The 25,426-nt window shown below is 37.3% G+C and overlaps 1 protein-coding gene across 1 annotated transcript in view; it reads left to right on the forward strand.

The window, feature by feature from the left end:
• CPE (carboxypeptidase E) overlaps nt 1-25,426 on the forward strand; it is a 56,772-nt gene that overhangs the window by 15,450 nt on the left and 15,896 nt on the right. Inside the window, exons 2-3 of the mRNA XM_051617849.1 lie at nt 22,375-22,571; nt 24,409-24,576. Of these exons, the coding sequence (XP_051473809.1) occupies nt 22,375-22,571; nt 24,409-24,576 (365 nt within the window). The remainder of the gene's footprint in view (nt 1-22,374; nt 22,572-24,408; nt 24,577-25,426) is intronic.

Here is a 25,426-nt window from a genome sequence, read left to right on the forward strand (position 1 = left end):
TCACCTCAGTTGTTTGTGGTGGGGTTTTTTTTGTGTGTGTGTTTGTTTGTTTGTTGATTTTTTTTGTCACTGCAGTTGTCTTTTAAAGGCAGCCTCTCAAAATACAGTAAAGGTGAAACAGTAAACAGAAGAGACTAAAGAAAATGTGGTTTTGCAGATTCTTTAAGCTTTCAATTTTCTCCAGCTTTAAGGCTGCATTATAGAGTGTATCAGGATTATACTGTCTAGAAGGAAGCTGTAGCTGTAATTTACAAGAACACAGCACGTTAGTAAGCAATCTGTTTATAACATTGTGGTTTAGAGCAGAACATGCCCTTTCTGTAGGAGGATCTTGAGCAGAATCTCAGGAACACTGAAGCAGTTGTGGGTGTAGAAGGAAATGTCCATTAAAAATGCCGGGGAGAAACCACAAGCAGGGATCTTCCTGTGCCATTTATAGCTCTGTCATTAACTGTCCCTTTCAAAGCTTCAAATGGAGATAGAAATCATGTCTACATTTAGATGCATAAAAGAAATAGACAAATAATTACATCAGTGGTTCAACTGATGATGAGGTGATTGCTGCATTCTGTACCAACTGGGATCTGTCATTGCAGTAGTGTCTGAAGTGAAACCTCTGAGAACAAGAGCACGGGAGTACGGGAGGCAGTAAGTGTAGCAGGTCTCACCTAGTGTATAGGAGTAGAAGCAAGAAATGAAATACTGTGATGATTTCACCATTAATATTGGTACCAAAAAATGCTGATTTGGTTATTGAGATTTTCTTGCACAGAGTCAAAAAGCAGTATGGATCAAACTCTTCTCTCTGATGGCTTTCAGTGGGGGATAGGTTGATTTTAATGCACTCATCATCCTTTTTGTTTACTTTCCTTGTGGTTGCCCTTGTGTTACTCTCTGTTGTTTAAAAGAAGTTGAGATTAATGTAGCATAGTTTCTCTTTGTGTTTACTTGGCAAATTGGGTAGCATGTTTAATTTTTGAAACGGTTCATCAGAACTGCACTAAGCACATTTCAAGAAATGGATGTTGAGGTTTTTTTTCCAGCTTTCCCATTAACTGTTTTACAATGATGAATGTGTCCTCCAGCAAAGCAGTCAACATTAAATAGCATTAAAATCCATATGGGTTTCAGTTCTGCACACAATGAAGCCCATTGAAGCTTTGCCAGTGACATCAAGGGTTCCAGATTTTAACATATTACCTGTGCTGTTAAGTATTATGGAAGCCACGTGGGTGGGTGGGCTCCATGTGCCTTCAGAAGCCATTATTATTATAGTTCCTTGTAGCAAGGAAAAATTTGAATCTTTCAACTATTGGCTGTGTAGAAGATTAATTTTTTGGGAGTTGTAGCAGAAGGTTATTAATGTGGAAGTGAAGGCACACCCTATCAGTGGTGTAATTGCTGAGCTGATCTTTAAAGTTCATTGAATACTCAAGAGGAGAAGGTATATTTAAAGAGGGGAAAATTTGTGCTAGTCCTTATCTTAGATAGAATTTCACATTAAAAACTAGACACTTGGTAAATTTTGCAGGCCTTCATGTTAATGCTGAAATTACCTTTTCATAACATGATGACGGGAAAATGTGAAAAAAAAACTATGGTGAACGTTCTATTTTAAAATAGTACTGATGGCATTTATTTGCCACAGCAGTGAAATCTCATCTAGACTTCTAAATTATTATGTGTAGGGCAGGCCAAGAACCAGCCAGTGAGCAAGTGAATCACAGATAACCTGAAGATTTTCTTAATATAAAATACATAGATACAAATTAACATATCTTGTGTTGTAAGTTGTTATATATTGTTAACACTGTGAAGAATCAAAGGTTTAGCAAAATCTATAGTCTGATTTTTGTTCCAGTTTGCTTGGGCATCCCTAGTAGCAATTATAATTTCAGACTTTTTCAAAAACCAGTCTCTTTTACTAAGCTCTTGGGGGAATAAAAAAACCAAACACAACAACCCAAAAAACCAAACACCAAAACCAAAGAAATGAGAAGCTTTCCAAATTGGCATTTTCTTTTTAAAGGCTTGCAAAACAAAAATGTGGGATTTTTTTAGTTTTTATTCCTTTGGATCTTGTGCTGTGAAAAATTACTATAAAAGGAATAATAGTATCCATATGAAAGTAACTACAGTCATGTGGTTGTTGTTTGTTGTTTTTTTTTTTTAATTTAGTTTTTATTTTGGACTTTGACATGTGAAAAATAGTAAGTCTTTTATTTATATTCTTTGATTTCCTGGATTGGTCGAGACTGTGGTCTTTCCTTGAATAGTCATAATTCTCCCATGGCAAAGTTTCACCTTGAAGACAAGAGATTTTTTTTTTCCCCAATACAGTTTGTTTAAATAAATTTTAATAAAAATGAATAAACATGTAAAATTACCCAAATATTTGTTGGAGTTTAAAGCATGAAAATATAGTTGAACTTCAAGTCTTGGTTTTCCATTCTTGGATGGTGCATCAAAATTCTCCAGCTGCTTATTAAGTTTTTTGCAGGTGATTTCCTGGCTTATTTTGACTCATCTCTCAAAAACTTCAAGTGTTACTATATGTTGCAGAAAAAAGGTCTTTTGGAATTTCTGTGGTAACTCTGTGAAAGTTACAGTGTCCTCAGTCAGGGGAGGTTTCTTAGGTCAGGCTGCTTGCTGGACTCACAAGAGTGAGGCCAGTGTCTCTTAACACTGAAGACACAGTGATCCTGTCTTGCCCAAGAATCAAGGCAAACCAGAACACCATTGGTAGGTGGTAGAATGAAAGATACCTCAGAAAGCAGAATTTCAAATGTTCACATTGAGCTCAAAAGCCTTTGAGATCTACTAAGCCTGAACTGTGTTCAAGTCAAGAGCTTGCTTTGTTTGCAATTCAGGAATTTCAAAGGGGAAGACCATAAATAACTTTAAAAAGGAAGTGGTGTTAGAGAATGGGAACAAAAATATCAAAGCTAGCTTTCAAAAACTTTCTCATGTATTGAAGGGGTAAGAGCAAATAGGTTTGAGGCATATGGTGCATCTTGAATAACTGTTTTATTTATTTCTCTACAAATGGAGAAGAGAAATAAAAGAATCTACCTAATGTTAAAGTCTGTGAAAGATCTTTAGATAAAAAGAAACAAAATTCTCCCAAGAGAGTTAGTGTGTTGCTATGTGAACAATTATAATGCAGTAGCAGAAAATGTTTACTGAATGCCCAGTATTCTAGGAAGGATTTTCTGTAGAATATATCAAAAAAGAAAGAAGTGTTTTGATGCCAGTTAAAAAGACCTGTCCATGTTGTGAGATTTGTTTGTAGTGTTGACTCTGAAGGATCATGGCAAGACTATTGAGACTTGAGCAGACTCTGAAAATGCTGGAGTTAAAAAGACATTCAAGGACAATTTCATTATATTTAGTTATTGATATATGGGTAATACATGTGTGCAAAGGACAAATTTTTTCAGAAAATAGATGCACAGATCCATCCCTTTGTTGGGTGTCTACCAAGTGCAGTTCTATCGGAAAGGCTACTTTGTTTTCTCAAGTGACTGGATCCAGTGGTACTGATGAAAATCTGTTGAGAGAGGTTTTCTTCTGTGTTAACGGAGCTTTTCCTGAGGGTGTTTTGAGGTGACTGGGATTGTTGGGTGCTTATTTGTATTGCTAGCCTGTGCTTAAACCTGCATCTTAATCACTGTCGTCACCCACTTAGGTAGGTTAAGCTCATCTGTGCTGCTGTCATGTCTCCAATTATGAGATTTCCTCAGGCAGTATGCTTGTTGAAACTGAAATCTGGAGAGAGGACCAAGATGAACAACCCGTTCATTAAGGAAGTGTCACAGAATTTTTAGCAAGCATAGATATGAATTAATGATGATTCCTAATGATCTGGAGATTGATACCCTCAGGAAAAGATGATCTTTAACAACGTGAGACATCCTTTCACAATGGCATTGGAAATATTGTAATATTCTGTGAAAACAGACAGGAAAATAAATCTTCTGTGTTGGAATGTCTTGCTTTGTCGATGCTGATGACTTTGTTGGAAGTGCTGTTATTACGTTTTCCTTGATGTTTTTGTGTGAAATAATGTTCCTGGCTGATGCCCCAAAGATGATGTTGAATGTTCTCATTGTCTTATTGATGCCACTATGTTATTAAACTTCTTAAAATGGATTTTTTTCACATTTCCCTAATAATTGAAATAAACATAATTTATTAAAGTGGACAAGTTGAATATAATTACACTTATGATTTAGTTCACATTTTCTTTCTCAAGGAGAACTACAGAAATTAGCGTTAAGCCTAAGTATCATTTTAAAAACTTTCCTCTGTTCCTTCTTTGTATTGTTATGATGTTATTTTTTAAAAATCATAAATCTGGAAGGAAATTCCTGATCTTTCATTTTTTCCCATGGAAACGCTGAACTGCATTTGACATGTCAGCTCATAATGTTGTAAAAAAATCATGATTACCCTTTCAAACCTGTGTCTCTATGGGATTTCCTCAGGAACCAGGAATCATAAGCAGTGTTTGTAGATAACACTATGGAATTACATTTCACTGTTAAGTGGAATGCGAACAGTGAATTAAAAAGTAGTTTTAGTTAATTATTGAGCATTATCATTTTTAGAGTGATTAGAAGAGAAAGAACTGGGAAAAACTTCATGATTCTAGTAAAAGTGAAATCACTGTATATATATGATTTTTTAATTAATGTGACTTTTGAGAGTGATCTGCAATTGAAACATAATTGTGGTCCAGATTGTGGACATCACTTTTAATGGTACTTTTTCCTTTATTTTACTTTATTCTACTTGTAACAAATGTGGATGCATTATTCCTAGGTAGTAAAGTCAACACAACAAGGGAAAAATTAACTGGTTTTTTTTTTTACAAACATTGATCCACTGCAAAGCTACTTAAGTGAAAAGAGAAGTTGTTTACAAGATTTCTTTCAGGAGTAAGCGTACTGTGATGATGGATATAATGTAAAAATATAAGAAAGGAAGTTTAAAAATGGTCCAGAAAGACCAGTGTGTAATTTTCAAGTGCTGAGCCAGTAGAGATAGCAGCCAGAATAATTTCACCTTTTGACCTCTAAACTGGGACAATTCATATCCCATCATTTTCCCAATGCATGTGATGTTCCATTAATTCCTAGCACTTTGGTGAGAAAAAAACCCCAAACAAACAAGATTATGGTCCTGTGGGAGGCTAAGCACTAGTTTTACTTGCCAAAGCCATCAAGAGAATAAATGGAAGTATATTAGTCTGGCAGTAACTTGTGAGACTTAGCTGCTTCTGGCCTGGGTGTCCAACAGCTCTCCAGTGAATGGATGCTAACTACTGTGCCAAATGAAGTATTGTAATGGTGGATGGACAGAAATGAAAGGGTAAGGATTAGGATTGAGCAGTGGTGAGGTCACACACATGGAAACTACTTTCAGTGTGGAATACCTAACCAGAGAAGAAGAAACTAAGTAAACTTAGTAGTGGGAAGGTAGTTTATGAGAAAAAAGTGAAAACATGAAATAAGAAAATAGTAATGTAAAAAAATACAGGAAGAACACCTAGTAATATTTGAGTTTGGAAATTAAATTATGAAAACAACTAGGAGCAAATTCTCAGAAGTGTTCCCATTTTATTTGTTCTTAGGCCAGTGTCTGTTGGTCTTGTTTGGTCTGTGACATGATAAGTCAGTGAAGGTTCCTCCCCTTGCCTTTTTTTTTTTTTTTTTTCCTTCTGATTACCAGCATAACAAGTCCTTGCAATTTTAGATTATGTAAAAACAGCAGGAGGCTCTGGGTTGTGTGATCTCACAGGGTGTATGATGATGGAAAGCTGATGCTGTGGTCACTAGGTTGTAACGAGGTCATGGAAGCATTAACTTTGTGGCCTGGTGCTGCCTGTCGCAGTGTCTGAGCATGGCACTCGGAGTGGACTGGCCAGCGTCTTATTTCTGGGAATGAGCAACACTGAGACACGGCTCATTTGAAGGACATGCACCTGGGTGCTCAGCAACTGGCAGCTCTATTGCTCTGGCTTCAGAAGAGAACACTGTTTGTGCACAGGTTGCTAAGTTTGCACCTTCTGCCTGCTGTCCTCCCTCTTTTTGGGTCCCTTGCAGTGTAACTACCCTCTTCCTCCCCTTTAACTTCAGAGAATCTCCACTTTCTTCAAAGTACTTCTTTGCTGTTCTCAAAAACATCAGCTTCAATCATGGAATAGCCTTCTGGGTATGCGACTGAATTTCCAAGTTCTGTTTTCCAGCTGCTGTGCTGCTGTGAGGTTACTCCCTTTGTTCTCTTAGAAGCCTGGCAGCAGAATTGAACTGCTGCCTTTCAGAGGCTGACATAATATGTTATTTCTTATTTCATCTTATTGTCTGCCGGGGGTAACTTATCCTGGACTTGTATTCTTCTCCATAATTGTCTTTATTAATCGACCTCATATAGCAGATTAGTGTAATGCTGCCTGAAGTCTGTAGTATCTTTTGAAGTATTTTTGACTTGGTGGAAAAAGTCCACAGAAAATGTGGAAGGTTCAGTATCCAGCATCCCCAGGCATAGAATACTGGTAACAAAGTAAAATCTACATTTCCTATATTTGACAGAAAAATCCATCTAATGGAGAAAATGTACTCTGAAGGGAATCTGTCTTGCCTTGTTAGTGCACTGGAAAGAATGTATCTTCAGAGTGAATTATTTATGGAAGGCACATCTGTGTTTTGTGGGTCCTCATAAGACCAGCAGTGTGCTACTTCTGTGGTTGCTGCCACCCAAACTCAGCTGTTAATGCCTCTTATTCCTCTATAGCTGATAACTAGTTGCAGTCAGTTCTCAGAGTAATAGAGCAATCCCATTCTACAATACTGAAATGATAAAAGCAACGAACTAAACCATAACAAAAAGTCCAGCATGGCAAACTTCTGAAGAGGAAAATCCTCTTTTTAGATGAAATAGTACAACTAGCACCTTGTGAAATGAAAAAAAACCCAACCAAACAAGCAACTAAACAAACAAGCAAAAACCCCACCACCTTAAAAAATGGGAAGCATTGCTTACCCAGATCTTATCCACATAACTCCTTACATATGGGCTCATACATTTGAATTGTGGAGTTTCTGCACTTTCTAACATCTGGTTCTTAGAATCATAGAATGGTGAAGATTGGAAGGGACCTTAAAGATCATCAGGTTCCAACCTCCCTGCAATAAGCAGGGACACCTCACACTAGACCAGGCTGCACAAAGACTCATCCAACCTGGCCTTAAACACCTCCAGGGAGGGGGCTTCCACAACCTCTCTAGGCAACCTAATCCAGCACCTCACCACCCTCATGGTGAAGAATTTCTTCCTGATGCCTAACCTAAATCTCCCCTCTTTCAGTTTAAAAACATTACCCCTCATCCTATCACTATCCTTTGTGGTGAAAAGTCCCTTCCCAGCTTTCTTGTAGCCCTCTTCAGGTACTGGAAGGCCGCTACAAGGTCTCCCCAGAGCCTTCTCTTCTCCAGGCTGAACAGCCCCAACTCTCTCAGCCTGTCTTCATAGCAGAGGTGCTCCAGCCCTTTGATCATCCTTGTGGCCCTTCTCTGGAGCCTGTCCAACAGCTCCATGCCTTTCCTGTGATGCGGGCTCCAGAGCTTTATGCAGTACTCCAAGTGTGGCCTCACCGGAGCAGAGTAGAGGGGCAAATTCACCTCCCTCTTCCTTTTACTATAGGTACTGAAGTTAAAAAAAAAAAATAAAAAAAATCAATCATTATTGTGATTTCTGTGCCAGTTCTTCTCTAAACTTAGTTCAGGCTACTATTCAGAAACAGGTTTAAGTGCAGTCTTGAACTGTAGTCTAGTTACATAAGGCAATGATCCTTCCTTAATTCATAGACAGTTTGGCACAGGATTTGAAGTAACCTGATATGACACTGTTTTATCAAACCTCAGATATAGTAAGACTTTTCCATTTTATGTAGAAAGTTATATTTTTTCATAAATTAATGTTCCTAGCCCTTCAGAAAGTCAGAACTACTTCTTGAGTTTGCAGACTCAAACTATAATTGTAACAGGCTCTAATTTTCATATTATAAAAGGTATGACTCTGAACTCTCACAATAAGTTTGAGTATTAGCATTTACTCTCTTACTGATGGATTTAGCAGACAGATTAATTTTAAAAATAAAATTGTTGTGGCATGGACATTTTCCTTTGACAGGTGTCTGGATACTAACTCTCCAGGATGCTTGCAGTCTCTTAAGTTGTTCACTTGAGGAAATAGAGAGTTCATCTAGCTCTACTAAGATCTCTGCTATTAAGAGAGATGGAGTTAAAGGAAAGGACCTAGAAACTCTGAATAGGAACAGGTGTTCAGTCCATATAAGCCACAGTGGGAGAGGGTGAACAGCAAGTCCAGTTTTTCTGATGGTGGTGCTGTGTTGTGAAGCTGCAGAACTTCATCTGTGATTGTCACCTTTCTGAGTCTCCTCTGGGTCACGATGGCTAATTCAGTAGTGGCACACTTAAGCTGTGCCCCTTCAAGCAGTCTGGCCATTCCTGGCTCCACAGCCTGATCCTGAGACCTTGGTTCAGATCTGGAGCTCAGCTGCAAAAGGAAGTGCTGAGATTGCTTTCATGCTTTTTGTGTTTCCCTTTTTCTCCCAAGACAGAGTGCTTGTGCAGAACTGAAAGATGCTTTGCAGATTATAGATTAAAGGAAAAGCTGAAGAAAATGGCAGTGAGAAACCTACATCAACTGATAAAAGTGTTAAGTAGCTCAGTGCAAGGACTTGTTATAGTGGTCAAAATGATAAAGAAAAATTTCCCTGTAAGGTTCATGAAATTGTGGAATTATCTAGAAAGGGCACCAGAAGTCAGTTACTTAAACCAAATGGATAAATACTGAAGGATAATTTAGAGCAAAATCTTCTGGAAGGAAGAGAATATACAATATTCATATAGATCTTGCTGAGTTCTTTGGCTTCTTCACTTACCTGTTTAAAAAAAAAGAAAAAGAAAAAATATTTTTTTCACTCTTTTATGTTGAGATTTAGAATGTTCATGGCATTGAAATTAAACTACACGTGAAGGGCATAATGAAAATACAGTGTATTATTTAGTTTTGTCTAATTCACTTGAAAACTGTTTACTAGTTGCTTTTCACTCAACTTTTGTTTTCCTTTTTAGGTGGATTTGGGTGGGTGTAATCACAATTCAGCAATCCTAAAATAAAGTCGTAAGATAACACATTTCCTCCCTTCCTTTAGATAGAAACTTATAGCTCTAAAGCCTAATGTTAAGCAAATAGCAGCTGAACATCACATGTCATCCTGCTTTTTGTGATATGCATCGATGTGATACCAAAATGACATCTGTTAATGTATTTCTGTGGTGAAAAATCCATGAAGAAACAGCTCTGCAGTACATTTGCACAAACTTTCAAAAATGTTATAACAACATTCTTCAATTTTTGTTTAGTGGAAACATTAACAATATACTTAGGAACAGTTATGTAATGAGGAGTGCTTTGTATTTCTTCCTCTGCCAAAATTCACCTGCTTTTATACTAATATATATATATATATATAATCTCCCATACCCATGGAGATGTTGTTCTGTTGTGGCTGCCTAACATATAAATCACGAAGTTAAAACATAACACTGTGTAACGTAGGAAACCAGAATTTATCTGGCTTTCTGAGCTCTGTGGTAGGAAAAAACTTCCCCACAGTTGCGTCAGAGGCCATGATTTGATGCCCTCCTTCAGATATCTCTTTATAATATTTACCTTTTGTCACAGCAGTTCCTAAAGGCGAGGGAGGAAAAGGGGTTAATGAGCTGTACAGTAAGATCATTACTTGCCCTGTGCCTGCCATATGCTTCTATTTTCTTTTCTTCTTTTGCTTAGATAGCAAATGCTCTGAGAGCAGGTACAATCTTGTTTGTTCAGTCACAGAGACTGCTATCCTGTGTGCTCCTGTACATGTAGGGAAAGAGGGCTGTTGTCCCCAGCCAATGTTTTTTCTTAAAGGCCTCTTGGTTAGTGATCAATACAATAAACTATATAGATTTTTTTTTTTTTTTTAAATTTGTGTACATGTCTCAAGCCACTCTCTGTTGCTGAGCACTCTAAAATAAGTGTTTTTCTTCTTCTGGGAAAAAACCCCCATCATTGACTGTTTTTGCCCTGGTAGGAGAGAGCTGTAAGCCAAAGCATAAAGTGCTCATAACAGGAGTGTATAGCACATAGCTCGGAAAGCCGGATAAATTCTGCTTTCCTACGTTACACAGTGTTATGTTTTAACTTGGTGGTTTGTATGTTAGACAGCCACAACAGAACAACATCTCCATGGGTATGGGAGCCGTTCCTCGTCAGGAGACTTTTACAGTTCCTGAAATAAACTCTTGTGGTTTTGGGTTGTTTTTTTAGCTTCTTGCCATAAAAGACTTATGTTTTCCCTCATATACTGCTTCCTTTGACACATGGAGTTGATTATTTGGATCTAATAATTTGGCCTTCTAAGTAGCGTGAGATGTAATAATAGCACTGTACCTCACTTGAAATATTTTATTATCAAACCTTGGTTCTAACACTGCAGAGTTTGAAATAGTCATAGCATAGCAGTAGTAAAATGTATAATTTTACTTTCTGTTTCCCTCTTTAAGCAAAGTAACAGAAAGGTGGGCTTAATATTGTTCTAACCTCAGTGTGCTTTTCTACAGTTGGTTACCAGGTATGAATCTGCAGAGTAGACAGTTAAGCATCCACACTCCACTACATCTGTGTGCCTTGCGCTGATACTTTACACACACCTTTTCTAGTAGCTTTTCAAATAGTGTCATGATTCTAAGTTTTGTATTGCCTATCACAGGGTGGAGTTTTCAAGCTTTTATAAATCTCTTGGTTCATACCTGGTTTGAAGAGATTGCCTCAGTGAAAACAAGCCACCTGGAGAACTCTAACATGAAAAATTAATGTGTTTTCTGGGTTACACAAGTGCAAAGAAATTATCTTTATATATATATATAAAAGTCTTAGTAGGCCCTGTATGTTTTTAGCCTCAGATCATTTATAAATAGGTGAAAAGCTTTTGCTTAAAAATAAAACAAAAAGTAGATAAATGTGGACAGAAACCAAATATGGAAAAATTGCATCCAGAAAGATATTACTCAGAAATAAAGACTTGATCTAGAATTTTCAGGACTGAGTGGAAAAGTTCTGCTCATCATTGTTGCTTTTGCATGAGACCATAATGCCTTATTCTGGAAAACTCCTGAGCTTGTGCTTGACTTTATGTTCCAGACGAACCCCTCTGACACTAGTATACTGAATGCAAGCATATGTTTAAAATGCTTCACTGCTTCAAGTCCTAAATAAAGGGAAAAGACAATAAAATGGTAGTTTTTGCTGCTAGAGAAGTTTAAAGGAATAATGTCTTTATTGTATAAATATAGAAATCTTTATGATTAGAAAAAGAGCCATATCACATCAAATATCACTTTGATATTTTTGGTGGGAAATACTGTTCTTACCTGCTGGCTTAGTAGCACATGTCTGTGAGTTTTATGCTCTGACTGCTCTTTCCCAAATTTGTTGCCTTTCATTAAGTGCAGTCTTTAAAGGATAATGTGGTAATCTTCAGTCTCTTTGCCTTCCCATTTCTGTGTTCCTCTAATCTAAACATAATTTGTAAATTATTTTATGGTTTGTAACTATTCAATTGTTTCTTTATGGCTTTGCAGACAGCTGGAAAAAATACACTGAAACATGCCTTTGGCAGTCATTACTCTGTGATCATAAAAGCTAAACCCAGGATGAAAGAGAAAGTTAAGTAAATTACATGTAAAAAAGAAGTAGAAAATATGGCAAGGACTCGATAGTGAATACTTTTTGTAACAATGCAAGGAGCTTTAATTTTGTCTTTTAATGCAAAAATATAATAATTTACTAAAAAAGGCTTTTTTTTTCAGATTATATGACTAAATAAGAATGAACTACTGAATCATAAGGTGTGAGAGAGTTAACAAAGACAGGGAATACTGGGTTGCTTCCTAAAGGGTTCAGTTTCTTTCTCCCTTGGAGTCACATGGTTTTGATTTTGTTTGTGAACTGTGTCAAATCTGGCTTTTCATGTGATTTCAAAATCTGCTACTGCAACTTCTTCAGTTAAAATTAGAAGCGTACTTTAGATCTAAGAATATGTTGGCAAACATGAAACATGGAAGTCAGTTTAATGACCTGGGGATGACCTCTTGGTGCCCAAGTCTTTCAGTGAGGGATGTTGGTATGTGTCTGTAACGTGTACATGCCAACAGACACACACAACAGCAGGTAAGTGCTTCTGTGCAGAGTCAGAAAAACGTTTTCTGTCCACACTACCCAGTACTGTTGTTGAATTACTGTCCTTGAATTAGGAGATAGTCAAATGTGTATTGGATGAGACACCACATCTTCCCATTTTACTGGAATCAGTATTTCCTAAACTTCCTTTTCTGTCCATTAGACAATTTTTTCTTCTCAAAAAGCCCCGAATGCCTGAAGTTTCAAATTGAAAGTGTTGCTGTAGAGCTTCTCAGGAGATGCCTTTTGGCTGTGAGTTGGCTAGTTAGCTGCTTCATGGAGTCTCTAGCCATGAAGAATGACAGTGAAGTATAAAAGAAGTAATTGAAACCATCTCAGAATATTTGCTAATAAATAAAGGCGCAAAAGACATGAAAAAAGCACCAGATTTTATTATACTTTTTAGTTATACCTCTCTGGTCTTCTACACCTGAATAATATTGAAATAAAATGCAGTAAATTGGGAAGGTAGGGCACAGTTTTGCTCTCACTTTCACTGCTTCAATATTGGTCTGAATTACAGAATTATGGCAAAATACTTCAGCTCCTACTGTTTTATTGCACTTAATAAAAAATATAAATTACTACCCAGGATTCATGGTGCATACACTCAAAGTGGTGCTAGATACGGCTAAAACCAGTAACAAAAACTCTAACAGAATTTGTCTGATGTACTGCTAGTAACATAAAAGAGAAATAAAGTTACAAGTGAGATGAAAGGAACCACAAGATGGATTTGCTGTAGTTTTTGTATTGATCAGAGGAAAAATAATTACACAGTGTTAGGAAGAGCTACTTGGCTTCTGATCCTGCTGGTCATTGCCCTTTAATGTGCTTGGCATATTGGAAGCATAGTATGTATAATTGTAGGAAATGGCTATTATTTGCCCTTTTATGAGGAACATGCTTTTGAACTAACCTTTCTGCTAAGCAAGTCCGTTTTATATCAAATTGCACAGTGCTCTATTTGCCGTACATAGACCTCGTTATAAAATACCTCATTGCTCGTTGGAAAAGGTTGCCTAGGGAGGTTGTTGATGCCCCCTCCCTAAAGGTGTTTAAGGCCAGGTTGGATAAGGCTTTGTGCAGACTGGTCTAATGGGAGGTGTCTCTGCTCATAGCAGGGAGGTTGGAACCTGATGATCTTTAAGGTCTCTTCCAACCTTAACTGTTCTATGATTTTATGATTCTATGATAAGCTTGGAGCAAAGTAGTTAAGATACCATGCTTTTATGTTTGTTTCCTATATGATGGAAAAAATCTGCTTGTTTTTAGATCACTAGGATGTGTGTCTATGAGCAGACCCAAAAGCCATTACAGATTTTTTGGTGAAACATTTGTTTCTGTTGTATGAAGGCTGTTCTGTGTCTTGCAGCTCTACAGCTGTGCTGTGGCTCAGGGCGTCAGGTCAGTCTCCATTTGGGATTTTCTCATCTGAAACTCCCTTATCTAAAGGCAAAATGCCTTCTGAAAGCCTTCTGGGTCCATTTGCATCTGCTGTTGAGATAAAGAATTTGTCTGGTTCAGTCAGCACCGTTATTATTTTTGAGTCAACAAGCTCGTACATGATTCACTTCTTCCTCTTACGCACCAAGCTTGATTTTATTAGCCTCTGCTCTGGTTTAGCTTCCTCTCCGTATACTGTGTTGCTAGGAATCATCACCTTTTTGCATTTTTTTTTTTAATGGTTAAGATGATATGGGAACATTTTCTAAAGGATATCCATATTTCAAACATATGTGAATGTGAAGAGATAGAGTCCCTTCAAGCATCCGGGTCTGCATATCTATCTAAACTAGATATATACAAATCATTATACATTTACATATATCTATGATATATAATACAATATCGATTTTAAATAAAATTTTACATACCATTACAAAATTCTAAAGTGTTGCAATGTTTAGTGATATAGTGTTGGATTACCAATTTCGATCACTCTTCCTACTTAAGCTTTTTTTCTTCTTCATAGTGACCTGATTTAACCATTGGTATCTCAAGAACAAGTGGGATCCAGATTTAGTGCTGCATTCAAACCTCAAATGCAGAAACTTCAGAGTGTCAGCTGCTAAAATCATGGTGAAGGTGAAGTGTAGCAAAAGAACAGATCTCAGTAAGCCAGTTTTTAATCAAGATTTCACACAGTTTACCAAGTTTTTAAACTTACAGTGCAGCTGCAGTTTTTCTGGCAAAAAAACCCAAACCAACCCTAACTTCTAAAATGACAGAATTCTATTTTAAAAAATTCTTTATATAAAAAGGATGATGCTAATACAGTATTGGGACTAGAAGAAGCCACCTGGCTATTTGTTGGTTTCTGAGGATAGTGACATAAATCAGGTCATTTGTCTTCTGATGTAAATGTTGTCCTCTGTTAGTCATCACAAGTCAATCTTTCATATTTATTTTTTTTTTCCACAAAAGGAGCAAGGTAGCAGCATAATTGGCTTGCTTAGTTTGCCTGTGTCTTTCTTACTGCAATTCATTTTTTTAAAAGGACACTTCATAACTCTTTATGTAAGCTCCATGGCAAAGTCCCAGAAGGTAAGATCACTAAATTGTAGAGCTCACCTAAGCAAGGGAAGCTAAATAAATATGCCAGTACAAAAGCCACTCTTATTCTGTAACATGTTGTCTACACGAGGGACTTGTTACAAATGTACATGTATGGGGAGATTTTATCCCTCTCCATCTGTTAGCAACGACCAGTGCACTTCAGCATCATCTGTCTGAATCATGGATCTGCCCACAGGATTTCACACAGTGTCAGACTGTGATAAAACATCAGCAGAATAAAATTAATGTTCCAGTTACCAATAGAGAAGGAGCATTCAGTGTGTGGGGTAACAAGTGGCATTGCTGTGCCTTAGAAAGCCTCCTGGAAATTAATGGAGGGAGTTTGGGGGGTTAGTACTACTTATTCCTAGATCCTCAAGCACAGAAAATATATTTCCCAAGGATTCAGAATGTTCTTATGGTGGGAATTGTAATCCTTTTCAGTCATAAATAGCTCTCCTCTATGGAGATAAAAATGCAGAGTTTTGGTTGGTGAAGGTGAGCTCTGTGAGTGCACTTTCCGTGCACACACACTGGTACATCCTGGGGCCTAAGGCAGTGCAGCCCAAAAAGCTTCCCTAACTTGCTTCTGTAGCATCGCAGCAAGTACTGTGGCAAGAGGCTGCAGAAGGGGGAGCCCTGGCCTGACTTCACTCCCTCAGCCCTCTTCAGATTTGCTTTCTGCTCATGGCACTGCTTGCGAGGTCACAGCACCCATCGTTCCCAGCCTGGAAATAGCCTCCAGGTGAGCTCATGCCTGCGCTTCTGTGCTTTTGGTCATGTGTTGGCAGAGGGAAGCCACATGGCAATGTTGAATCGGGCCTCTATAACTTACTCGAAAAAAATTGTTTACATCTTTTCATTGACTTTCTGTTTGCTTGTTTCCAGTAAAAAGGGAGAGCTTACTTTTGTTTTTTCACCTTCTTTGCCCAACATTTCTGCCTACTTCTTTGACTTTAAAGTCTGGGATCTGGATACAAATGGGTTATTTTTTACTTTTATTTCTTCGCTTCATGACATCAGGATGAGGAAAAGCAGAGCTGGTAGCAGGCATTTGAAGTAGTTCAGCTTTGAAATTTCTCATGTATTTGTTACACACAAAAGGAATGAGATAGGCAACTTCATCCTTTTCAAGTGCTCTGATGGCTGGCAGGTACTTTTGTAGTTGAAGTGAAAAAGCTGATTCTAGAGTTTACTGAAGGGAGAAAGTTTGTTAAGTGAACTTGACGAGGAACCATCATAAATACAGGTCTAAATTATGTATCAACTTTCTCTTAATCAGAACGTCTGTTTTGATGATGGATTTAAAAAGTAACTTTGCTCTATGTGCCAACCAAAACTGGAGGAATACAGTTAGTGTCTTTAAAATGAAAATTCACTTGGTCACACATAGTTATAAATGGAAAAGCCCCCCCCCGCCACTGCGTGCAGCGGAAAAGGTGAATTGAATCAGTCGTATCCCAGCATCACTGTGGACGTATATAGAATTACTTGTGCCAACTCTTTTCTGCTGGTGTCCTTCACAAAGAGCCCCAGGGGCATGTTTTGGTCTGAGTTTTTTCCTAGCAGTAAGAGTAAAAATGGAGAGGATAAAAAATTGTGTTTGTCTTGTATTCTGCCACAGACTGGTGGTTCAGGGCAGTTCATTTCATGTTTGATTTCTGAATAACGTCATCTTCAATGCTGATCTAATGATACTTGCTGCTGTAAGGATGTAATGAATTCTATAAATGCTAAGTCCTATTCAGTTTTCCTAGAGCATAAAAAATGCAATGCAGTGTAAAACAGATCTGGTGAATTCAGTTGTATGTATAGATAGTTTTGTTATTTCAAAAATTCTGATTCATTTTAAATCTGCTCTTTTTAACACATTTACATAAAACCAGGGGTTTGTGTATATGACATCTCAGTGTTTCTTATAAGGTAGAGGGTTTTGGTTAAATAAGTAAACTTGTTTTGTTTTACAAATGATTAGTTATGATTTAAAGAATCATCGTCAATTCTATGAGCTCTCAGGATCAGTTTGTGCTCAGTAGCACAAAGCTAGCAGGCAAAAACTGTTGTGCTCTCTGGTAAAGCAAGTGAGCTTTACCCAAAACATTGAATTCAGTGCAATATGTCAGTGTGAGCACAGGGTGTTGCAGAAAGATCAGCATTGGGATGTGCCAGCAAAGAGCTGTAGGTGGGGACTGGTGGGGCTGAGCAGATGCTTTGCCCACTTCTTGTGGATGGCTGTGCCAATTTCTGTAGCTGAAGGGGTGAGAGTGGGCTGTTGGAAATCTGAAGAAAGCATCGAGTCACACAGAGCCTTTTTGGTGGAAATAATTGTCTTGAGCATGAGGTAATCTGTCTGGAGAAGTTAAATTCCAGCGCAAAGATGTGTAAGATCGTACTTTGAAGCTCAGCTGACAGACTTTCTACTCAGTAGAATGGAGCTCGCCTCTTAATGTGTATGTGTCAAGGCCAGCAGAAACATATCTGTTCTTTGTGTGCTTTTGCTCTAGGTTTAACATGCTGTACAGATTTTGTTGTTAACTTTAATTTTAAGCAGTAGTGTTCAAATAATTCAGAAGAGCTTGAGACCAGTTTTGAATTATAGTTGCTAAAAATTGCAGACGTTTGTTTAAAGTGGGAGCTTGCCAAAAGATCCGTGATTTTTTTCCCTGTTTTCTCAATGTATTTTCTAGCAGTTAATGGTAAGAAAGTGAAAGATTGGATTTTTCACAGGCCTCAGTGTTGACCCATTTTTGCATTCATGTAAGCCACCTGTGAAACTTCCAGTAATTTCTCTTTCAGCAAGATTAGACCAATGATACATCTTCATAAATGATGCCTTAACATTACATAAGGCCTATACTATACAGTGATTTAGGAACTGATATTGCATTGCAGTTATATCTTTCAGTGCACATAAAAGTTGTGGAGATGAACATTTTTTTAAAATCCTGTAAGAGGCAGGTTGCAGACATTTAGTTTACAGGTTGTTAGAAATCTAAATTTTCTAATTCTTTCCAGTCTCACCTCCTCATTTATTGTCTTCTTTCCCCCTCTTTTTTCATGTTCAAAGGAGAAACCCATTTTATAATCCTGTGTTTTCCCTGTAGTTCACCTCCAGAGAATTTCTTTCTCTTTGAACTGCTAACAAAATGTGGAGCATAAGAAAGTCTTCAATCACATTTAATTAATTTCTTGCCAGCAGGGGTTCTGAGATTTTCCATGCCATTTGTCTACAAGAAAAGTTTACTGGTTGCCAAATTAAAAATGACAAGCGACTGTAAGTAAACAAAAACACTAATTCTGTTATTTCAGGAATGTTGCTGGCTTTTACATGATAAATACAGGAAATCAGAAGTAGGACTCTAGTTTTTAAGTGTGTTTGAGGCAGATTTGCAAAACCCATCATTAAGCACTCAAATTTCCCAGTAGTTAATTTTTTTTTCTTCCATGTGGCTTGCAGTTCCATGAGTGAGCTGCTGTATATTTTAAGGTTAACTGCTTTACATTAGACCATGACTAGTGGCATGACATTACCTTGACTCATAGTATATATAATTAGTAGGTGCTAAACTTTTTGTCCCTACATTTTAGATAATTACTGTCCTTACTGTATAAATGCAACCTGAGATGAAAATGGCAGTGGTTAGTCATCTTTAATTGGATGACCTGTCTAATATCAATGATGTACATGCTATTTCTTGCAAACTGCAGAAGACCTTAGCTGGCAGTAACTGCAGAAGCAAATGATGACATTTTAACAATGTTTGTCAGGCACCAGAAAGGCATGATATTTAAAAATACTTTTTCCTTAATAGTTTATCAGTTTGTAATGTACCACACAGTCAATCTAAGAAGGATATAAAAGCCTTCTAGTAGTCATAATGATGTGATGGTGGAGGTTTCACTGGAGATACTGAGATATTTAGAAATTTGATTGCTACATTTTATTTCTTATGACTTGTCCTGAAAGATGTTAGTATCCACCCATTCATTTGCTGTCGCAAGCATCTGTGTCTGAGCTGAAATGACATTTAGGCGTTTATAAATGTCATGCTTACATCATTGTGCAAGGCATACTTTTGCTATTGTGAATGAGAGATTATAGTTTGAAAAGATATTGTCAGAAGATAAAATTAATTAAGAGTTTTAAATATTTAAACAACAGAAATATTCCCTTGTATTTGTCATACTTGGAGTGTGGGAATCCATTAACGCAATTGTGCTTTACCTGTGGAGGTCAAGTAAATGCTGGCTTAAGGACTGGGCAGCTGCATCCTTGGTGTTTGAGGTTACTATGTTAGCCCATGAGGTGGAGAACGAGGAGATGGTTCCTTCAGGACCCATAGCAGGACTGGGATGCTGGCTGCTGGCTGCATCATGGAGTTATTCACTAAAATTCAGGCAGCTGGGTTTGCTTACTCAACAAACAGAACAATGGCCTCAGCTAGCAGTCTGCCTTACAGCTTGGCCTTCATTGTCCTTGAGAAAAAGGTGATTAGGAAAGGGTTTAGGTAACAGTGACTACTACAAAAAAGGTTTTCAGAAGGTATACTCTGAGTTGCAGTTTTTACTCTAACATGAAAGATGGAAGTGGAAATGCAACATAAGGGCTTCATTAGTTGCAAACTCCTATTAGCAGATAGTTGCCTGTGGAAGCTCTCTCAGCTTTTTGGGCACTGTAATGGTAACTAATGACTTCAGCAACGTTGTCACTTTTTCCAGAATGGACTCCCTGACTTTCCCGATGATGGGCATGGACAACTAATGAGCAAACTGCTAATTCCTCCGCAGCCAGCTTGTGGCATTTTTTCCCCTGAAATAAACCATAAAAATCAAGTTTGTTTCCTTTGGAGCAGCTGCAGAGTTTAGATATGAGAAGGACCCACTGTTGAATTAATAAAGAGTTTTCCTAAAATGGTTGGATGCAGCCTGAAATTCAGGATCTTCTGATGCGGATCAGAAATGCAGTATTTCTTTGGTTGCTGTGTCAGGGGAGAACAGTTCCCACATGCGTGAACCACTCAGCCTTGTTCTCCACAGCCACGGGATGGATAGGAGCTGGATTTCTCTGCTTCAGAGAAAGGTGTAAGAAAATGCCTGTAGGAGCTAAAACATGAATACAAAGTTAAGTTTTGAAGCATGGTTGTTACTTAGCACTATTACCTTTCCCTTTTTGTTCTTTTGCATTCAATTTTAGATCAGTTAGTTTCTTAACTCTTGGTTTGTTAGCAAAACTTGGAGTTCTGCTGATTCCTCACTGCCGCTGGGATTCTTTGAATACTGGTTTCACACTGTGTTAAAAATAATGTTTTCTTTATCAGTCTAAATATGTTCATTGATTCCTTTCACTGAAAAGCACTGTTTCTCGTCCTGCGGTGTAGGGAATTGCTGCTTTCCAGATTCCTCCATGCCGCAGTGGCTGGTATATGTGACTGTCCCTTATTATTCTTCCTAAGGAAAATGGGGTTGATTTCTTCACTCACTTTTCGTAGAAAAGACTTCCTATATTTCCAGTGACTGTCTATGTCTTCAGAAACTCCTTTTAGCTTTTAGTTCTCATTTGAGATGGGTGATTACCGTTGAAGATATGCCATAGATAAGGCTGTGCACTCGGTTCACTGTAGATTCTGTGTCTGTTTTCATAAACCCTTCTAAACACTGTTAATGATTCTTTGGGGAGGGGGCAAACAGTACTGTATGGGAAACATATGCTTTTATTTTTTTCACTTGAGCCAGGCCTATAAAATTCAAGTGGGAGAGAAAGGCAGGATTTATGCATAGGACTGTTGATTAGGAGAAATTATTTCTCCCTCCTGCAAGCTTCCTTAGAGATGTCCTAGGGAAAACCACAAATACAAAAAGCAACTGTTTTTGTATTTATTGCAGTAACCAATTTGTCTGTTAGCTTGTGAAGCACTGTTCGTGTTAAGTACCATGCCAATACACATATGCATTAGTATTCTGATTATGAGACAATGTGATGTGCAATGCCGTGTATTTTATGACATAATATCCATCTCTACTAATGGGATCAGCTTGATTGCATGGACTTGATGATTATACCTCTCACATTCCCTGGCATTATCAGGTAAGAAAAACAGTAAATAGGAGCTCAATGCCAAAAGAGGAAATGGAGGTTTTTAGTCACAGTAATGACATTGTGTGTATCAGATAAAATGAAGCTATTTCATTGAAATGAGAAAACTTTTTAACCTATCTGACAAAAAATTTCATGGATGAAACCATATGTACAAAAACATCTTAACTGGAACGAAAGAAGTCACAGTACTAATACCCCTTTGTCTGCTAGCATCTTATCACTGGATTAAGGTTAACAAGCACAGACTGAAGAGTTGTAAGTAGATACGACTGTGTGCTTGATTAGCAATTATTTAGGTCTGGTTGGTGTAACACTGTTCCTGGCTTGAATTTGCCCCTGTGATAGATCTAAAGGCTATTGCAAAGTGTGCTCGAAGACTGTACAGAGCATATGATCAGCAGAATCTTTTAATAAAGCTGCTACAGCAGAAGTAGTGCATTTAAAAAGGAAAAGGATAAGGAAAACGGGCTTCAACCCAGAAAACAGCATATTCATTTAATTTCCAGGGAAATCCTTTAAATCTCATTCACTTATTTACATTATACTAAAACCTCTCTGGAATTATGGCTTAAAGTGAAGTATTTTAAAAGGTATATCCTTCACAGCTCTAAAAACCCTGTCTTGTGTGTTTTCATGAGAATGTGACAAATGAACAATTGTGAATATTGGACTGCTTGTTTATATATTGAATATATAGAGGAAATTATATAGAATATATTTTTAATACATATGCATTAATATTATACACAAATATATAATATTTATTAAATCAACATTAAATATATGCACATTAATATATGTAGGTTGTTTCTGTATAGTACTAAACTGTTTATTATATGAGTTAGGTTTTTGCACTTACTTCATAAACTCTGAGCTGAATATCCAAAGAAACTGCTGAATAAGATTTTTCAGATCATTGGGATCAACAGCTGTTCACTGGCAATGCTGTGGTAACAGAATTGCAGTTTAATGCATGTGTGGTGTGATAAGCTTACCTTAATCTTGGAGAGAACATGAAAGATAAGAAGGTCTGTTAGTGTCAGTTTATATATTTAAAAAACTACCAAATCAAGACATGCTTTTGTAGTATTGAGGTATTAGCTGTATTAGATCTTCGCAGAAGTGATGTTAATGGTCTTGCTTAGCATTTATTGTGGCATACCATGTTGTCCGCTGGTATTCTTTCTCTGCCTTTGGCAAACAGCTGAATATAAATTATATTTGTTTAGCCAGAGTTTAGAAAAAACGTAGTCCACTTTTCTGAAGGAGACATGTAGCTTCCTGGGAATACCGTGGCCAATTGCAGTAACAGCAATATGCACATCTCATGTGTGCTTTGTGGTCCAGACTGTTAGTGATTTTTGTGTGTTTTTTCTAAGACATGTTGTTCTTTCTTCTTGCAGGAGAACCAGAATTTAAGTATGTTGGGAATATGCATGGGAATGAAGCTGTTGGAAGGGAGTTGCTCATCTTCTTGGCTCAGTATTTGTGTAATGAATACCAGGAAGGAAATGAAACTATTATCAACTTGATCCATAGCACACGTATCCATATCATGCCATCTTTGAACCCGGATGGCTTTGAGAAGGCAGCATCCCAGGTTTGTAAGGCTACATATATAAGAATAATTATCAAGATACCAACCTCAGGATCTTAATGACACTTGGACTATCACTTTTCCAGATATATGAACTCTTGGGGGTGACTTGAATGGAACAGCATAGCTGAAGTATATTCTAGTAGTACAACAGGGTTGTTCTGTTTAACAAGCAGGATTTTATGCTTGGGTTTTTAACAAACAGCCATCTCTCTTGTGAGTTAAACGTATTTAAAAATATAATTATTATGTTTCATGCATAGTCTTTCATCTAAGTTCACTGACTGAACTGCTTCCTAAACAAGTAACTTCTAGGAAGTTACATGATCTTTCAAAAGTGGTAGGAAAGGGAAGTTTGATATTTACTTTAAGGATATTCTAATGTAAATGCACTTACATGAATTATTTACATTCAGCATAGCTTGGTCTCTAAACAAGCAAACTTTGTGAGTCATCTTTTTAGTATAACTTAGATTCTGAACTTCAAGCATGAGGTACCTTAATTAAGCTATTAGCAAAGAAAATTCACCATGTATTTTAAGATGACAACTCAGTCGAGAAATGTAATGTTAGTGCATAATTAGTAAATAGAGGCCAAATAGGACCCTGATATATACAGCTGGTGGTGTATATTATATTCTAAAAAAAAAAAAGTTTTCTTGTTTTACAAGATGCATTTATGTTTTAAATTAATACAGAAATTTTTTTTGGTGACTGTTTACTTATGATTAAATAAGTCAAACTTTGTTAAGATCTTTATTGAATGGATTCTTACATAGTCTAAAAAAACCCCAAACACATAGAACCCTTTAAAACCATATTCGGTCCTATGTCTCCCTCTCGTGGCAGTGAAGCAGAAGATGCCCTTAACTTCTTGCAGTGTTTTACTACTTTGAAATCTCTCTGTAGAGATTCTGTAGTAATACTCTCTGAGACTTCTGTTCCTTAGTCAAAGTACACTTGCTCTTACATGATTGCCTTACAAGTTACATATGATTTTTAATACAATTTGCTTTAGTGCCACTGTCACTCTAATTTAGAAGCATCTTGATCCTGTACACAGTATGTGACTGTAGATTAAATATATCTCAAAATTAAAATGAGTAATCAAACTACTTTATAGAGTACTGAAAGCTTACAGACACAAGCTCTTCACTCTGAAGGCATTTCCTTAATGCAAACCCAAACCTGTTATAGAGAATCGGTGTAAATAAACGATTTTGTGAAAATTCTCATTGCATCTTTATGTAATGTTGCCATTTCAGTGAATAAAGCTGACAGACACTGTAAAAATAAAAATATTTGGTAAACAAAGGTCAAAGTCTTCCTTTACCCTGAAGCCATTCAGAGGAACTTTGAAATGAATGCAAATGTTCCTGTGACTGGCTGATAATCTACAGTTGCTCTGAGGCTCACTAAAAGAAGGTCTGTAACTCATGAGCATGGGCATGAGGCAATGCAGAAAAGCCACATCTTGGGCGAAGACTTGACAGAGCCAGACTGGACAGGCACTGGAAGATCTGATTCTGCTCGTAATTTTGCCCATCCTTAGTCCAGATCTGCCACTGTGAGTGTGATCCTCTCTTCCAAGGCCCTCAGTGTAGCAGAGGTTGGTTTTGTTCCCACAGAGCTCTAGGGAGACATAGGAGTGACTCAGCTCTTGATGCTTCAAAAGTTTTATTCCCATGTGATCCCTTTGTATTCTCAAGAACATGAGAAGTAAATCTATCATTTGAATGTACATGGCTAAATATACTCATATAAAGGTTGATCTGTAATCTCCTGAACCTGCTCATCTCCCTTCTCTATCTCCCTTTTCTATTTCCCTTTTCTCATCCAGCCCGGTGAACTCAAAGACTGGTTTGTTGGTCGCAGTAATGCTCAAGGGATAGATCTAAACCGAAATTTCCCTGATCTTGATAGAATAGTCTATGTTAATGAGAAAGAAGGTGGCCCAAACAACCATCTCCTGAAAAACATGAAAAAAGCTGTGGACCAGAATCCTAAGGTAAGTAGGGACTGAATACTGGGTCACTCATGCCCATCGCTTCCCTTTTACACACCAGACATGTAGCAGACTCTTAAGAGCTGTGTGTAACGTCTTTATGATTCACGTTCTTCTAAATATTGTTTTCATTTTATTAAATTTTTCAATGTGATGTTTCTGAAAGTTTTTCTCAAAGTGGCTTGCTGTAGTCAGCCCTTTTGATCCATATTGCTTAATCCTTAGATAATTTCTCTTTCAAAGCATGTTATATTTTTAAGGCCAGAGAGTGCATTGCCTTGTCCCTTGGTTTGAAGCTATTCTTGTAGATGTTCTGCATTTTTACCATTGCCAGAAATTCGCTTGTGTATGTGCATAATTACATTGTTGGCTATGCATTACAAGCTAGACTCACACATAACACATGCATTTTTGTGAAGCTGAAGCCTTAAATACACAATTTGGAGGGATTTTAATCTTCTTGTGTTTCCACCCACAGGATGATCTAGAAATTACAGTGTGACTGAAGTCCCATAGGATTGTGGCCTTCAAAGCCATATTCTGTCTTCAAATTCAAATTACTAAATGAAGTAATCTTACTTTCAGTGCAGAGAATAGATGTCATTCTGCCAACATTTATTTTGAATTAGTTTATTTTCCTTGGTTTAAACTTTGGTAGACTTTTTTTTTTTGCCACAATGGGAAGAAATAAAATACTGAGATTGCTTTATCTGTGTTCTCATTCTGAACTAATTGACACCAGTTCTAGACTTACATTAATCTGTTTAGACCAGTTCTGATATAAAGGACTGATCCACTTCTCTCTGAAGCCAAAATAAAATTATGGTGCCTTTAAATGGCTTGCACAATATAT

This window comes from Apus apus, chromosome 4 (genome assembly GCF_020740795.1).
Source record: "Apus apus isolate bApuApu2 chromosome 4, bApuApu2.pri.cur, whole genome shotgun sequence".
Classification (NCBI taxonomy): Eukaryota; Metazoa; Chordata; class Aves; order Apodiformes; family Apodidae; genus Apus; species Apus apus.